This window comes from Hemitrygon akajei, chromosome 4, assembly GCF_048418815.1.
Source record: "Hemitrygon akajei chromosome 4, sHemAka1.3, whole genome shotgun sequence".
NCBI lineage: Eukaryota > Metazoa > Chordata > Chondrichthyes > Myliobatiformes > Dasyatidae > Hemitrygon > Hemitrygon akajei.
In genome coordinates this window covers 35,095,885-35,114,808 of record NC_133127.1, presented here as the reverse complement: position 1 = coordinate 35,114,808, position 18,924 = coordinate 35,095,885, and the positions used below count along the sequence as shown (strand labels likewise).

The 18,924-nt window shown below is 41.7% G+C and overlaps 1 protein-coding gene across 1 annotated transcript in view; it reads right to left on the bottom strand.

Annotated features, from left to right (window-relative positions):
- Positions 1-18,507, bottom strand: part of haus1 (HAUS augmin-like complex, subunit 1) — a 43,286-nt gene extending 24,779 nt beyond the window's left edge. The window contains exons 1-3 of the mRNA XM_073042294.1: positions 18,395-18,507; positions 4,548-4,722; positions 3,759-3,894 (exon numbers count right to left, since the gene is read on the bottom strand). Coding sequence (XP_072898395.1) covers positions 3,759-3,894; positions 4,548-4,722; positions 18,395-18,415 — 332 coding nt within the window. The 5' untranslated portion in view covers positions 18,416-18,507. The remainder of the gene's footprint in view (positions 1-3,758; positions 3,895-4,547; positions 4,723-18,394) is intronic.
- Positions 18,508-18,924: the final 417 nt, after the last annotated feature.

Here is an 18,924-nt window from a genome sequence, read left to right as displayed (position 1 = left end):
ACAAAATCTAGCAGAGAGAAAAAAAATTAATAATAATAAATAAACAAGTAAATCAATTGTGTATGTTGAATAGATTCAAAAAAACATGCAAAAACAGAAATACTGTATTTTTTTTTTAAGTGAGGTGGTGCCCAAAGATTCAATGTCCATTTAGGATTCGGATGATAGAGGGGAAGAAGCTGTTCCTGAATCGCTGAGTGTGTGCCTTCAGGCTTCTGTACCTCCTACCTGATGGTAACAGTGAGAAAAGGGCATGCCCTGGGTGCTGGAAGTCCTTAATCATGGACGCTGCCTTTCTGAGACACTGCTCCTTGAAGATGTCCTGGGTACTTTGTAGGCTAGTGCTCAAGATGGAGCTGAGTAGATTTACAACTTTCTGCAGCTTCTTTTGGTCCTGTGCAGTAGCCCCCCCATACCAGACAGTGATGCAGCCTATCAGAATGCTCTCCACAGTACACCTATAGAAGTTTTTGAGTGTATTTGTTGACATGTCAAATCCCTTCAATCTCCTAATCAAGTACAGCTGCTGTCTTGCCTTCTTTATAACTACATTGATATGTTGGGACCAGGTTAGGTTCTCAGACATCTTGACACCCAGGAACTTGAAGCTGCTCACTCTTTCCAGTTCTGATCCCTCTATGAGGATTGGTATGTGCTCCTTCACCTAATCCTTCCTGAAGTCCACAATCAGCTCTTTCGTCTTACGGACGTTGAGTGCCAGGTTGTTGCTGCGGCACCACTCCACTAGTTGGCATATCTCACTCTGTACGCCCTCTCATCACCACCTGAGATTCTACCAACAATGGTTGTATCGTCTGCACACTTATAGATGGTATTTGAGCTATGTATATACAGAGAGTAGAGCAGTGGGCTAAGCACACACTGCTGAGGTGCGCCAGTGTTGATAGTCATCGAGGAGGATATGTTATCACCAATCTGCACAGATTGTGGTCTTCCAGTTAGGAAGTCAAGGATCCAATTGCAGATGGAGATACAGAGGCCCAGCCTCTGCAACTTCTCAATCAGGATTGTGGGAATGATGGTATTAAATGCTGAGCTATAATCGATGAACAGCATCCTGACGTAGGTGTTTGTGTTGTCCAGATGGTCTAAAGCCGTGTGGAGAGCCATTGAGATTGCATCTGCCATTGACCTATTGTGGCAATAGGCAAATTGCAATGGGTCCAGATCCTTGCTGAGGCAGGAGTTCAGTCTAGTCACGACCAACCTCTCAAAGCTATTCATCACTGCCAACATTTCTACCAGGCAATAGTCATTAAGGCAGCTCACATTATTCTTCTCAGGCACAGGTATAATTGTTGCCTTTTTGAAGCAAATGAGAACTTCCGCCCATAGCATTGAGAGGTTGAAAATGTCCTTGAATACTCCTGCTAGTTGGTTGGCACAGGTTTTCAGAGCCTTACCAAGTACCCCATCAGGACCTTCCTCCTTGCAAGGGTTCACTCTCTTTAAAGTCAAGTCTAACATTGGCCTCTGAGACAGACATCACAGGGTCATCAGGTGCAGCAGGGATCTTCACAGCTGTAGTTGTGTTCTCCCTTTCAAAGCGTGCATAGAAGGCATTGAGTTCGTCTGGTAGTGAAGCCACGCTGCCATTCGTGCTATTGGGTTTCGCTCTGTAGGAAGTAATGTCTTGCAGACCCTGCCAGAGTCACGGTGCATCTGATGTCGCCTCCAACCTCGTTTGAAGTTTTCTCTTCACCCATGAAATAGTCCTCTGCAAATCATACCTAGTTTTCTGGTACAGGCCAATAGTGTTACAATAGCTTGTAACACTACGACAAACCCAGCGATCACCAATTGGGTTCAATTTCCGTCACTGCCTGTACATTCTCCCTGTGACCACGTGGGTTTCCTCCCACAGTATGTTTAGGATTAGTGAGTTGCGGGCATGCTTTGCTGGCACCAGATACACGGTTACTATTGAGGCTACACAGCACAATTTCCCTGATCTGATGCAAATGACGCATTTCACCGTATGTTTCAACGTATATGTGATAAATAGAGCTTATCTCTTGATATACACAAACTCAATTTTTAAATTTTCAATTCGCTTGGTGAGTTTTCAGAGTGCCACAGAGAAATATTCCAGGAAGGGCACAGCTTACTTTGTCTATATCATGAATGTTTATTTGTGGATTTTTTAAAAATTAATTTAATTATAATTTCTAAATCCTACTTAAGTATGTTTTCCTTCAGAAGGCACAGGACAGAAGATGATATAATTTTAGTTGAGATGCCAACAAACTATTGAAGGAGCTCAAAGATTCAAAGTACATTTATTATCAAAGTATGTACCGGTATATAGTATACAACCTTGAGATTAATCTTGCAGGCTGCTACAAAACAAAGAACCTGTTTAAAGAAATAAAATAACACAATGCACCTTCAAACACCCAATATGTAAGAAGGTACAGGCATACATTGGTGACTCTCTGCAGGCTACAGAAAATTATATCAGTTTTACTCTTAAATTGTACTTTAAAAAGAACAAATTGCGCCAACAAGACTTACAAATGACACACACAGAACATGAAACCGAAGAGTCACTGAAAGTGAGACCTCAGCCACAAAGCACGTTCAGCACAGAGCTGTGTGGAGCTGGTCCAGGAGCCCAACGGCTGCTTCCAAACCTTGCAACATGGGACCCAAGACTCCTGCACCTTTCTCCAGCAGCGGCAAGAGGGAGAACGGTCAAACGCAAGCAGACAGTGCTGAATACTGTTGGATCTTGTAAGTTTAACAGCATCACAGCAAGAGGTCAATGCTTCAGAGTAAGTGAAAGTCACGGCTGAGGGAAAAGGAAAAATTAAAAAGACTTTCAAAAGTAATGATGTAGGCAGCATTGAAGTGTGGAATGGAGAAAATCAGTACCTGTTACAGTCACAATTACCAGGCACTAATGAAGACAAAATGGGCTTGACATCACCTACTATTCGAACTCTGATAGAAGAGTGGTTATTAAGAAACAACACAAGGCAGCTTGCAAGAAAAGGAAGCCCGGGATTTTGTATTTAAAATTAATAATCAGATCAACCCATTCAAGCAACTGTATTAAGCTGTGGATATGACTAACAACTATTACAAAATGATGTGTAAATTCAGTGGCCACTTTATTAGGTACACCCTGTACCTAACTGAGTGGATGTTCATGGTCTTCTGCTGCTGTAGCCCATCAGCTTCACAGTTCAATGGGTTGTGCATTCAGAGATGCTCTTCTGCACATCACTGTCGTAACACATGATTATCTGAATTACTGTTGCCTTCTTGTCAGCCAGTCTTGCCCTTCTCCTCATTAACAAGGCATTTTTGCCCACTGAACTGCCACTCACTGGATGTTTTTTTGTTTTTCACACCAGGAGATCAGCAATTTCTGAGATACTCAAACCACCCTGTCTGGCACAAATGATCACTCCACAGTCAAAGTCATATACATCACATTTTCCCATTCTGATGTTTGGTTTGAACAATAACTGAACTCAATGCCGTTATGCATTGAGTTGCTGCCATATGATTGGCTGATTAGATATTTGCGTTAACAAGCTGGTGTACAGGTGTACCTAATAAATAGGCCACTGAGTGTGATTCTGAGTTCTTGGATAAAATAATAATAATAAATATAATAATAATAATAATAGCATGCATAGGGGCGGGAGACAAAGAGCACTTACTTTTAGTTTAATTTTAAATTAAGTTCAGTGAAACATTCTTACTGTTTATCTACATCAGATGATTACCTGGTTTGGGAAGTATCTTTCAAGTTCAAAGCAAGGCTGCTGTCCACCAGTGTTTTCAGGCAGCTAGACCCAGTACTGGACAGGCTAGAGGTGGACAGGCCAACACTGTCCATAATGAAATCCTGTACGTAGTCAGCTGAATAGATGGAGAAAAATAATTTACAAATATCATATTTTCAAGTCAAGTTAAAATTGGCATTAGCCTGGACCCAAACGCTGGCATTCCATTCTACATCCAAGGTTTGAATCACGAGTTACCCGCCTGTCACGGCTCCAAGCAAGAGCCTAAACTTTCTTTAAAATAACTCACGAGTTTTGCCCATCAGGATAGAGAATTAATTCTAATCAATCTAATTGTGGGCAGTATTGTTGGCAATGAGAAGTTTCTCTCCATTTCCACCATGCTAAAAAAATGCTACAGCAAAAATACAAAAGCTGCTACTTACCCACTACTTTAGACAACAGAGTATGATTAAAGAGTTAGGCTTCATCATTTTTCTTTGCGAATTCACTGAACAACTGACAATTTTATAGGAAGAGTGAAAGTGTTAGAGCAAAGGACTCTAAACTCATTCCAAAAAAATAACTTACAAGAATGCACATACTCTGTAGATTCTAAAGCTAAGGAAGATAAAATACAGAACAGAAAACCATTGTAATCTTACTGAGCACCCCACAGGATGGAATCTCCATGATATGATCATTAGGTGGTACTACTGCGAAACTCTATCACTCACAAATTCTGAATTTAACAATATACAGTTGAACAATACTTGGCAAATAACTCACCATCAGACTTGTATTCTTCAGTTTTTTGCTTCAGGTCCTCAATCAGTTGTGTAACATCACAATCTCGAGTTTCATTCCATTCCATAAGTTGGCAGAGAATATCCATGGTCCATGGATTTTCTTCAAAGGAAGGAACTTGCTGGTCTCCAAACATCTTGGATAACCACATGGAAACCTGCAATGAAACACAAACTGGATCAGAATATCCATTCATAATGATCCCTAATTTCTCCAATGAACACCAGCAATCAATGTCTTATACACTGCTACTGTCAGTGGAACAGTTTATAAAAGAACACAAAGCAACTAGTACTACAAAGCTTAACATGTCATTATTGTTGGCCAAATCAAGCAATTTAATTGATTCAGAGCTGTCTCATGCTCCTTTCTATCCAAAACAGATTCTCTCAGTCTGCCTCTTTGCATCAACCAAAATTAGGTTAATTGGATCTGCAGATTTGTACATAAGAAAATGTCAGTCAATAAAATGTCTACTCTATCAAACCTGATCCATATAGGCAACTTATAGACTGATAAACTTCATCAGCAGTGCACAATATATAGTCCAGAGCTACATGGCTTACCTGCACCACTGTGAGGTCTTTTGTCCTCTCAGTCTAGTCTCTATCCTAGCATTAACAAACAGTTGTCTAGCTGAAAGAAAAACTGAGGGGCTTCACTTGGCTGGTGGCATGAGGGGCCATCCCCATCAGAGCCTTCCCGGACAGATAACATATCACCCCTAATGTACGCTGCCTGCGCAAAAGGGCTGAGGTGGGGAAAAGGCCAGCCACCTCTTTGCACATAGTGGATTTGCTAAGAGGATGTGGGAAAAGATGCAAACGGCTGTGCCTGGTTCTTTCCCAGCATCTGAGTATCAGGGGACTCTTTGATCGATTGGCTGTTTCCAAGGCGACAAGCAAAGGAAGGCCCACCATTCCACAAAAAAAAAAGAAACAGTGATATAGGCACCTGAAAGCAGAGGTCCAGTTAGTTAGTTAATTGACTGCTGTAAACTTTTCCCTCTCTGTGTAGATGAGCGCTATTATATGGGGAAAATGGGGATAATATTTTTTAAAAAGGATAAGTGTAGGGTTAATGTGGGTAAACACGAGGAAATCTGCAGATGCTGGAAATTCAAACAACACACACAAAATGCTGGTGGAACACAGCAGGCCAGGCAGCATCTATAAGGAGAAGCGCTGTCGACATTTCGGGCCGAGACCCTTCGTCCTAACAAGAGAGGATAACTACACTCATTCTATTTCTGGTGTTCCCACAAACAATGGTTTTAATGACTCTTTATCTTGTTATTTCGTGTTGTTGTTATTTATTGCTATTTACTTATATTTGTATTTGCACAGTTTGTTGTTCGTTGATCCTGTTTACAGTTACTCTTGTATATATTTGCTAAGTATGCTTGCAGGAAACAGAATCTCCAGGTTGTACGTGGTATGTACTCTGACGATAAATTTTACTTTGAACTTTGCTGTGTTCTTTAAGTTTTGCTCTGGACGTCTTTGCTAACCACAAAGTTAACGCTCTGGAGGCTAAACACCAATCAGAACTAAGTGGCTGATTAGTTTTGCCATTAGCCTCTGCAAACATTCATTCCCTTCACTACCAGTGCAAGGGCTGCAGCCTGCATCCTCTACAAATGCACAGTCATTAATTAAAATGGGACGATTTGAAACATGAAAGAAAACTTACAACATCAATAACATTTAGTTTTTCGAGAAGAAGAGAAATTTACGAATGAAAAACAAGTGAGGATCTCTTACAGTCAAAATCTGGGACAGGAGTAGGAGCAGAGTTCAAAAAGCTGAAGGCGTCAGACTATGAAGAGAAAGCAGAAATGGATGCTCCTGGATAGGAGACCAAGGAGGGAATGTGAGTGGATGATAGGCAAACAGAACCAAGTGAGGAAGAGGAATAAAACTGGGTAATGGAAGGGGTGCTGGGGATTAGAAAAAGTAGGGGAGTGGATCAGAAAAAGAAAGAAGGAACATTGTTACCTGAATTCAGAAAATTCAACATTCATACCATTGGGTTTCAGACTACCCAGGAAAAATGTGATGTGTCCTTCTTCGGGCATCTAGCATCGGCCTAGCGGTGGAAATGGCTAAGGGTGGTATGGAGGTGAAATGCATGCAACCAGTTGATCAAAATGGCCATTGAGAATAAAGCCAGCTGCCCTGCAAAACAGTCGCTCCTACAGATTTCCAATTCAGTTAACCAACAGCCCGTCTGCTTCTTTGTCCCTCCGACCCATCCCAAATTCTCTCATCCAACTCAGCCAACCAACTGGCTGGAGTGTTCTAGGACATCTTCAACCTCTCATTGCTGCTATCGAAAGTTCCCATTTGCTTCAAAAGAACATCGATCACGCTGGTGCCAAATTACAGAAGGGTATGCTACCTCAACAACTATCACCCAGTACCACTCTCATCTACTGTGATGAAGTGCTTTGAGAGGTTAATATTGACTAAAAGTAACTGCTTGCTGTCTGAGCCAGTACCTAGACCCTCTGCAATTTGCCTATCGCCTCAATAGCTCTACAGAAGACACAATTCTCACTGGCTTTGGAGCACCTGAACAACAGCAATACATACATAATTCATCAATTACAGCTCAGTGTTCAACATCGTCATTTTGTCAGTTCTAATCAACAAGCTTCCAAACCTGGGCCTCTGTACTTCCCTCTACGACTGGATCCTTGACTTCCTCATTGGGAGACCACAGTAAGTGCAGATCAGAAATAACAAAACATCTTCACTGACAATCAGCACAGGCGCATGCAAAGGGTGCACACTTAGCCCACTGCTCTACTCTCTCTACAGAAATTGGCTAGGCACAGTGCAAATTCCATCTATAAATTTACTGATGACACCACCATTATTAGCAGAACCTTAGATGAGGAGCCATACAGGAGCAAGATGGGTTGGCTGGTTGAGTGGAGTCGCAACAACCTTGCACTCAACGCCAGTAAGACCAAGGATTGATTATAGACTTCAAGAAGGGGAAGTTGGGAGAACACACACCATTCTTCAATGAGGGGGCAGTGGTGGAAAGGGTAAGCAGCTTCAATTTCTGCACGTCAACATCTCAGAACGTCTATCCTGCAATGATGCAATCACAAAGTAGGCATGCCAGCAGCTCAACTTCATTAGAAGTTTGATATTTGATACTGTATGTCTCCAAAGACTCTAGCAAATTTCTACATGTTGAATGTTTGGTGGAGAGGTTCCTGAAGGTTGTCATAGCCAGAGATGGTAGTGGAGATAAGCTCACACTACTTATTAAGTGCTCCCAACAGTGTCTCAAATAGCCTCTGACAACCAAGTCCAGCTCCTGACCTTCATACGTGGCTTAGCTACGAAGTCCAGCTGAACCATTTCTACTGACAGGAGAAGGGGAAGGGGCAGGTTACTGGCACCTTAAAACCGGTCACTTCAGGCAGATGGGGCTCGTCAGCTGTGGTTGGCATCTCATCTAGAAGTGTTACGATACGGCAACAATGAATATAGAATTGAGACAGGTTTTTTTATAAACAAATAAAACATTTATTTTAACTCAGCTCAACAACAAATGAAAAGTAAACAAATAACTAACTTAACCGGAAGTTAACTGCTATACGGCAACTCGAACAGATCTTAAAGCGATAAATGCGAAAGTCCAAATGATTTATACAGTCAATTAGGAGAGACTTTCCTGAAGTAACAAATTGCTCAACGATGTGACGTTACTGCTGATCCCAGCCGAAATATGCCTTGCCCGAAGGATTTACAACGAAGGAAATAAAAACAGCTTAAAGAACTGAACTTTTCCTTGGCGAATAACGCTGCACCCAACCCCTTCTGCCTTTACACAAGACAGGGGTTATCTCGGATGCAGGTTGCTAATTCCTTGAACGAAGATTAAATAAGGCCGATCCTGTATTACTGCTGACAACACCAACTTTCCTCGATCCTTCAGGTTTCCTGTACTTCAGTAAGTTCTTCACTCTCTGACTGGACTAAACTGGCAGCGTTGTGGCGAAACTGCCAGCAATAACCTTTGAGACTTAAGATAGAAAGTAAAACTCCACTTTAAAACAAAACTGCGTCATGAGATGAATATGCAGCACAACGGAGTAACTGACGAATTAAACAATGAACTAACCTGTGTCACAGCAAGGCTTTCCCGTTTTATACCTGTTGGAACAGGCCATCACATGACCTCTCACTGGCGGGAAAATTACATCATGTGACCTCACACTGACAGGAAATTACATCACCTCACCATCACAAGACCATTACACCATGCTCACCAGATACTCAATTACATCATGGTCATAAGACAGTCACAAGATACCCACGTAACCCAAGATACCCATGTAACACCTCCCTCCAAAAGAAAAATTTTTTGATCTGACATGAGCAAAATTTTAACAATTAACTATTTACAAAAAAAATACAAATGTATAAAATTTACAACATTCACAGTATACAGAGTATTATCATATAGCACCTTACAAATTACTATACAGGAGGAATGTTACAAATGTTAAAATATCACTCCATAAAAAAATTACATTGTACATTCAACACCTAGATAGACAACCAGCAATCACATTATCTTTGCCTTTAATATGAGTTATCAAAATATTATACTCTTGTAACATTAAACTCCAGTTTAGTAACCTTCTATTTTTGTTTCTCATCTTACTCAGAAACACTAACAGATTATGATCGGTATAAACTGAGTGGCTTTTGAGTTGTACCAACATACACATCAAAATGTTGTAAAGCCAAAACAAGAGATAATAATTCCCTTTCTATAGTCGAATAGTTTCTTTGATGCTCATTAAATTCCTTAGAAAAGCAAGCTACTGGATGATCAACCTCGTCACCTTCATTCCTTTGCAGTAATACTGCTCCTGCGGCCTCATCGCTAGCATCTACAGCTAATGAAAAAGGTTTTTCAGGGTCTCTGCTCTGCTATCATCTCCTTCCAAGACAGAGAAAAATCTTCAGGGTCAGACTTACTCCAAAAATCTTGTTCAAACAATGAAAGTAAGAAAGTTTCTGACACCCACGGAGTATATAACAGAAGGAAAACTCTGATCTCAAACCTCTGCTGCCACTCATGGGGAAGGTTTTGACATAAACCTTGAGGAAAAATTCGGAACTGGAGTCCTTAAGGCAGTCCTACATTGAGTTCAACACTGACTGACAACTCCTGTGATGTCGCTGGTGCTAAACTATATCAGTCTCTGCCATTCCTTTGGATTCATCAGCTGTGTGGAGAGGGCGAGCTTGCACAGCTCGCTCTCCATATCGTACTGCCCTGGCTAGCACGCTGGGGCAACACAATAGTATAGTGGTTAGCACAACACTTTATAATACCAGTGGCCAGGATCAATTCCCGCTGCTACCTGTGAGAAGTTTGTATGTTCTCTCCGTGACCACATGGGTTTCCTCTGGGGACTATTGTTTCCTCCCACGGTCCAAAGACATACCGGTTGATAGGTTAATTGGTCACCGCAAATTGTCACATGATTAGGCTAGGATTAAATCAGGGTTTTGCTGGCTGGCGCAGTTCAAAGTGCCTGAAGGGCCTATTCCATGCTGCATCTCAATAAATAAATAAAGTGTCATGTAGACGGATAGATGCACCATCCATTGTCAAGAAAGGGCCTTGGGGGAGAGCATTCTGACAGTTTGCATCACTGCCTGGCCTGAAGGCTTTAATGCATAGGTTTGAAAGAGGCTACAGAGGGCTGTAGATTCAGCCAGATCCAATACAGGTTCGACCCTCCACCCTATTGGTGGCATCACCAAAAGGCGGTGCCTCAGGAAGGTATCATTCATCATTAAGGACCCTCACCATCCAGAAACTCTCTTCCTCTCATGAGAGAGGAGGTACAGGAGCCTGAAGACCAACACTTGATGTTTTAAGTAGCAGCTTCTTCTCCTCAGCCATCAGGTTTCTGAATGGCCCATGAACTATGAACACTACCTCACTGTTCCTCAATATTTATTTTTTATTTTTGTGATTTCCAGCAGTTTGTATGTCCTGCCCTGTACTGCTTTTACATTGAACAAACTTCACTACATGCAGCAGCAATAGTAAACATGACTCTGATCCCCCTCTCTCCCCCCTTTTTCCAACCACACACCCCAAACCCTCGACAAACACAAATGCCTTGCCAACAGCCTCTATCCCAGCAATGGCATTCAGTAGATCATACCACCAAAGCAAAAGACTACAAAGATATCCACATCCTCCATGCCAAAAAGAACACTGCTGGACTGACCACTGCCTAATAGAACATAGAAATTTACTGCACATTACAGGCCCTTCATCCCACAATGTTGTGCTGACCATGTAACCTACTCTAGAAACTGCTTAGAATTTCCCGACTGCATAGCCCTCTATTTTTCTAAACTCCATATACCTAAGAGGGTCTTAAAAGACCCTATTGTATCCACTTCCACCTCTGCTGCCAGCAGTGATTCCACGCACCTACCACTCTCTGTGTGAAAAACTTACCCCTGACATCTCCTCTGTCCCTATTTCCAAGCACCTTAAAACCATGCCCCTCATGTTAGCCATTTCTGCCCTGGGAAAAAGCCTCTGCCTATCCACATAATCGATGACCCTCATCACCTTATACACCTCTATCAGGTCATCTCTCATTCTCTGTCGCTCCAAAGAGAAAAGGCCTAGTACACTCAACCTATTCTCATAAGGTACGCCCTCCAATCCAGGCAACATCCTTGTAGATTTCCTCTGCACTCTCTCTGTAGTATCCACATCCTTCCTGTAGTGAGGTGATCAGAACTGAACACAGTACTCCAAGTGAGGTCTGACCAAGGTCTTATATAGCTGTAACATTACTTCATGGCTCTCGAACTCAATCCCATGGTTGATGAATGCCAACATACCATATGCCTTCTTAGCAGCTTTGAGTGTCTTATTGACATGGATCCCAAGATCTCTCAGATCCTCCACGCTGCCATGAGTCTTCCCATTTATATTATATTCTGTCTTCAAATTTGAGCTACTAAAATGAACCATTTCACACTTATCTGGGTCGAAGTCCATCTACCACTTCTCAGCCCAGTTCTGCATCCTATCAATGTCCCGCTGTAACCTCTGCCAACCATCCAGACTATCCACAACACCCCCAACCTTTGTGTCATCAGCAAACTTACTAACCCACCCTTCTACTTCTTCATCCAGGTCATTTATAAAGATCACAAAGAGGAGGGGTCCCAGAACAGATCTTGAGGAACAAATCTCTGCTCCATTATCTTCATCTCCTTCTCCCTAAAACCTGAGTGTTAACACAAGTCTTAGTGTAAGAGAATGAATGTTGAAGTCTGGATGAACCCAACAAAGGCTTCACCCTCATCTCCCTTTCTTATCAGATTCCTTAATCTACAACCCTTTGTCATCTACAATAATCATCTCCCAGCCTCTGGCACCATCTCCATCTGCCTCTATCTGTCAACCTCAAGTTCAAGTTTATTGTCAATCAACCACATAATCTATTATTAAAGATGAGGTTTCAGGGCACTTGGAGACTAATGATAAAATAAGTCAAAGTCGGCATGAAGGGAAATCTTGCCTGACAAATTTGTTAGAGTTCTTTGAGGAAGTAACAAGCAGGGTGGAGAAATGAGAGGCAGTGGATGTCACTTACTTTGACTGTTAGAAGGTATTTAATAAGGCTGCTTAACAAGACAAAATCCCATGGCATTACAGGAAAGAGGCAGGAGGAGGCAAGTAGGAATAAAAGGAGCCTTTTCTGGTTGGCTGCCAGTGACTAATGGTGTTCCTCAGGGGTCAGTAATGGGTCTGCTACTTTTCACATTGGTTGCTAATGATTTGGATAATTGATGGCTTTACGGCAAAGTTTGCAGATGATACAAAGGCTACATCCACACTAGACCGGATAAATCCGTAACCGAAGCTTTTTCTCTTCGTTTTTGACTCTCCGTCCACACTGAAACGGCATTTTCCTCCCCCAAAAATGGAGCTTTTCTAAAACGCTCTCCAGAATGCGTAAATCTGAAAACACAGGTTGGGCAGTGTAGTGTGTATGGGGTAACCGGAGCTTTTTAAAAATGCTGTCATGACATGCCAGAACAGATGCAGCAGATACCAACCCATTTGATCTTTCCCTGCTCCAGCAAAGCTCAAGGAACAGCATCGCATCTTCTACAGCCATCACTGAACTGAACAATTTTAGATAACTAGACATCGCAATTTGCATATAAAAACAATGTTCTTTTTTTTTCTTCTTTTCGGTCCCTTGCTTTCAGCTCCCTTTTTTTTCTGGTAGCAGGCATTATTATCCTCTGTTGCTAAGTGTAATCACAGTCTGGGAGTTTGACTGTCCGGTCTTATACTCTTTATACTGTGTGGTGGTTGGTCTGGAGTTGTTGTTGTTTTTTTCTTGTGTTGTGGGGCTTGGGGAGGACACTAAGCTCACTTGTCTTTAATTTAGGTGCTTTTTTGTTAAATTCTCTTCCTTTGTAGCATATTGTTATTGTATGCTTAATCTTGCACTGTATTAATGCTCCTCATTGGGATTTGGGGTTTTTAATTTTGTAAAATGTTTTGAAAAACTAATAAAAAATTTTAAAAAAAACAAAAAAAAACAATGTTGTCATCTTGAAATGTTAACTCAGTTTTCCTGCTCATAAATACTGCCCAACTTGATATGGTTTTTCACTACTCCCCTTTCTTTGTATTCCTCAAAGACATTGTTGAAAACTTCTGTTCGGTTGTAGGTACTCTAGTTTTTGACCACTGGAAATAGCACAACGCTGTCTCGGAAACGGAAATAGTATACCGCTTCTTCACTTGTTTTCTATAGCTGTGTCCTGCACATGCCCAGTAGGAGGAGATTCACCCAAATACCTATTTTAATGTGGACGGAGGTATTTTCAAAAACGCCTGGTGTGGACGCCTATCGTTTTTACGCAAAACCGGTGTTTTCAAATTAATCCGGTCTAGTGTGGACATAGCCAAAGATAGGTGGGGTGGTAGGTAGTGCTGAGGAAGCAATGTGATTGCAGCAGGACTTAGACAAATTGGAAGAATGGGCAAAAAAGTGGCAGATGGAATACAATGTATGATAATGCATTTTGGTAAAAGGAACAATAATGCAGACTATTATCTAAATGAGGAGAAGGTTCAAACATCAGAGGTGCAGAGAGACTTAGGAGCTCTTGTACAAGGCTCCCAGCAGATTAATTTACAGGTTGAGTCTGTGGTAAAGAAGGCAAATGCAATGTTGGCATTTATTTCAAGGGGAATAGAATATAAAAGCAAAGAGACAATGCTAAGACTTTATAAGACACTAGCCAGGCCGCACTTGGAGCATTGTCTAGTTCTAGGCCCCATATCTCAGAAAGGCTGTGTTGTTATTGGAGACAGTCCAGAGGAGGTTCACGAGGATGATTCCGGCAATGAAGGGGTTAACATGTGCGCAGCCTTTGGCAGCTTTAGGCCTGCACTCACTGGAATTCAGAAGAATGCAGGGGGGATCTCATTGAAACCTACCGGATGTTGTAAGGACTAGATAAGGTGGATGTGGAGAGGATGTTTCCTATGGTGGAGGTATCCAGAACTAGAAGGCACAACCTTAAAATTGAGGGGTCACGCTTTAGAACAGAAGTAAGGAGGAATTATTTTAGCCAGAGAATAGCAAGTCTGTGGAATGCTCTGCCATAGACTGCAGTGGAGGCCAAGTCTGTGTGCATATTTAAGGCAGAAGTTGATCATTTCCTGATCGGTCAGGACATCAAAGGACATGACGAGAAGGCGGAAGTATGGGGTTAAGTGAGATCTAGGATCAGTTATGATGGAATGGCAGAACAGATGTGAAGGGCTGAATGGCCTGATTCTGCTCCTGAGTCTTATGGTCTTATGCTACACATGTATACCACCAAATGAAACAATGTTCCTCTGGACCAAGGTGTACCACACAGTACATATAACTCACACACATAACACAAAGTAATGTTACCACAAATAAATTAACAATTAATAAGGTGTATGTACAATGCAAGTTAAAAAGTAAACAATATAACACTACTGGCGCTTCATATGTGATGCAACCTGGCTGGTGGCAGGGAGTTCTGTAGTCTCACAGCCTGGGGGAAGAAATGGTTTCCCATCCTATCGGTTCTTCACCTAATGCTATGGTATCTCCTAGATGACGGTAGGGGCTCAAAGAGATTGTTGGTGGGACAGGAGGGATCACTTCCAATGCAAAGGTCCCTGCATACGCAGTGCATCTGATAATTATCTCTAATGGGTGGAAGAGAGGGCCCAATATTCCACTCAAAATTCCTCACAATCCTCTGATGCCTTGCAATTCCCGTACCAGGTGGTGATGGAGCTGGTCAGGAAACTATCAAAGGTACTTCTGTAAAATATGGTTAAAATGGGGCCGGCAGGGTGGTTTCTCACTCACTTCAATTATGTCACCTTCTCAACTGCATCTTGCCAGCTCCTCTCCCACTCTCCCCCTCATCTTTTCCTTCTGGCAACCTCCAGGATCTCAACCTGAACTGTCTATTTTTCTCCTCAGATGATGCCTGATCCACGGGGTTCCTCCAGATTTTTTTTTGCTCCAGGTAGTAGTATGTAGTCTTTGGTGTTCCCAACAAAGGCTGATCTTCACAAACAGCACTTTCCAGGCAACCTCACTGCACATCCCAGGATGGCTGCCGTTCAGCAGGTACAGTGGCTAAGTTAACGGATGAGCAGTCAACATTCTGAACTAGTGATCATATGAATAATGTTTCTAATGGGGAAATAAATTACAAAGAATACATACAGTGTTTACCTACATAAAGACATAAATGAATTGATGAATGGAAGTTCCGATACAGTAAAGTTAACCTAAAAACAACCAGACTGATGTAAAAACTCATCTAGTTCATCTAAGTCTTTCAAGAAAATCTGCCATCCTTATCCAGTCTGGTCTAGTGCAATTGTGCAGATGAATCCTGGATTTGCAGACCCCAGTCAATTCTGATTGGCAACAACATCTCCTCCACAATCTCTATCAGCACAGGTGCACCAGGGGACTGTGTGCTTAGCCCCCTGTTCTACTTGCTTTAGAGCAATGACTGTGTGGCTAAGTACAGCTCCAACAGCAGGTTCAAGTTCTGGGCTCTGTCAAAAGTGGTGGTCGATCAGCATATAAGAGGGAGATTGAAAACTTGGCTGAGTGGTGTAATAACAACAACTTCTCACTCAATGTCAGCAAGACCAAGGATCAAGAGGTGGAGAGCGTCACTAACTTTAAATTCCTAGGTGTTACTATTTCACAGGCCTGTCCTGGACCTATCTTATCAATGTAATTGCAAATAAAGCATAACAGCACCTCTGCTTCCTCAGGAGTCTGCGGAGATTTATCACGTCGTCAAAAATCTTGACAAACTTCTATAGGTGTGTGGTTGAAAGTGTGCTGACTGGCTGCATATGGCCTGGTATGGAACACCAATGTCTTTGAGCAGAAAATCCTACAAAAAGTAGTGGATTTGGCCCAGTAATTCCGGCTAAAGCCCTCCCAACCATTGAGCACATCTACATGAAACACTGCCAGAGAAAACCAGCATCCATCATCAAAGATCCTCACCACCCAGGCCATGCTCTTTTCTCCCTGCTGCCATCAGGCAGAAGGTACAAGAGCCTCAGGACTCACACCACCATCTTCAAGAACAATTACTACCCATCAACCATCAGGTTCTTGAACAAAAGTGGACTGTGATGTTATCACGTGTCAGAACGTGATTGGACGGAGTTCATAGCATGCGCAGAAATGACAGAATGATCTAGAAGCGTGGCAGTGTTAAAACGTGGTTGCTTTTTGCTGTTAAATGAAAGTTCTAGTTATGTTCTTCCAGAATATGGTTTGTTCTTAGTAACCCACGGCACATATAAAGAACACAACATGGTGTCAGAAGTTGGTCTGGAAGAATAATTCGTTTCACTAACACGGGAGAAGCAAAGATAATCGGGGGGAAAAAGAGCGTGAACTGTTTCGTTGCTTGCTAACAGCTTTAAAAATGGAAGTTTTGCAACCCCCATTGATGCTTCAGCTGACTGGAAACGTAGCAGAAAACTGGAAAAGATTTAAACAGCGTTTTGAAATGTATCTATCGGAGATCAGAGGAGATGAAAAATTACCCAGAGTCTAGACTGACACCAACTTGTCTATTAGTGCCTGTTGTCTTGTTTATTATTTATTGTAACGCCTGCACTGTTTTGTGTACTTTATGCAGTCCTGGGTAGGTCTGTAGTCTAGTGTAGTTTTTTCCGGTATTGTTTTTATGTAGTTCAGTGTAGTTTTTGTACTGTTTCATGTAGCACCATGGTCCTGAAAAACGTTGTCTCGTTTTTACTGTTTACTGTACCAGCAGTTATGGTCGAAACGACAATAATAAGTGACTTGACTTAACTGCATCTCCCAATGTATGCAGCTAATCCTTAATCGTCTCATCGATTTAAGGATGTAAAACACACTCAGTGGCCTCTTTATTAGGTAACCTGCTTCTTAATACAAATATCTACTCAGCCAATCATGTGGCAGCAACTCAATGCATAAAATCATGCAGACATGGTCAAGAGGTTCAGTTGACCAAACATCAGAATGGAGAAGAAGTGTGATCTAAGTGACTGACCATGGAATGATTGTTCATGCCAGATGGGGTCATTTGAGGGTCTCAGAGAATGGTGCACAAGACAAACACATCCAGTGAGCAGCAATTCTGTGGGTGAAAACAACTTATTAATGGGAGAGGTTAGAGGGGAATGGCCAGACCGGTTCAAGTTGACAGCAAGCTAACAGTATTCAAATAGCCGTGATTACCTACAAAGGCGTGCAGAAGAGTATCTTTGAATGCACAATACCTCGAATTGTAGAGTAACGCAATTGGTGCAAACGCACATAATTCACATCCACCAACATTGAGCAGAAGAGGCTGGTCTGACGTAATTATGTGGAGTTCTGTAACCGCATTTCGAGTTCAGTGTTTGGAGTAAAATAAATGAGTTGTTATGGTTTCCCTTAAACATAAAAAGCCTCACGTCGCTTTACAGCAACTTGACGTGGATGGGCTACAGCAGCAGAAGACCATGAATGTATATTCAGTGGCCACTTTATTAGGTACAGGAGGTACTCAACAAAGCATCTACTGAGTGAATAGATGTACAGCATTGACCACATTCCATAAAAAAGGATTTCTGCTGATTCAATGCCCAGAATTTGTCAGCCACCTGAAAGAATGCTTCAGTAATCTTTCTCTTGTAATATAAAGTTCTCACTTTATAACTTTAGCCATATTTTACTATCAAGTCAATTTAAATCCTTAGGTCGAATGGCTACCATCTTCAAATTAATTCATTGCACTTAACAGTATTTTGAATTGTTAGAGCAGCGCAGGAATTTTGTATTCATTTACACTATTCATTGTCTATTCCTCAGTGTCCAAGACTGTTTTAAACTCAAGACTGACTTTTTAAAAGTTCTTCAGCTGGTGTAAAAATGTTTTTAAAATTGCTAGATACACAGAAGTATAATCGAGTTGAAATTCAGTTTCTCTTTCCCCACTGACACGGCCCTTCCGTTTCTCAGTTTGACGGTGACTGGAAAGTTGAGCAATCAATCAGGATACACTACAAATTTAAGCAATCATTATCAACTAAAAGCCAACCGCTAGGCCGGACTTCCGCTTCCTCGTTATTTAACGTTAAAAACGGCGCTGAAAATAGTTATATAAAATCGAATGTCAATTATACGGTCTGATTTTATAAATATCCAGATTCTGGAAAAGTACCTTGGCGCTTTTGGAATCCATCCCACTGTAAATGTATAAATTTAGGAGAAAAATCGCAGAGCTTTTCCCGCCATCGTTTTGAGGCTGGTTACCAAAGTTCCTTGTCTCCGCCCACTCTGTGACGTCAGTCAGCTCTATCTATTTCTGTTTTTCATGTGACGGGATGTAACGCAAAGTGTTAGAGGAAGAGCCGTTTTCCTTTCAAACTACTGCTACAGTGGTTTCCCAGCTCTTTCAAAGGTCCAATTTCACAGAGAATCCGATCAGAATTAATTATCAGCGATAATATTTTCTGCAAACGCGAACAAACTCGTGAAATGCCTGCTGTTAAAACTGGTGGTTAATATCAATGCAATCCCAGGCCTTGGTTAGATCACCAGTTTGTGTTTGATTGGACCTGTAAACATCAATTTCTAATGTCATCAATTGTAGGTCGTTATCCTTCGCACTTTTCCAAGTCGTCTTCATCTAGGTGAGGTAAAACTAGTCTTGGCTCAACTAACTCTGTATTTTAATTTTTTACTGACTGA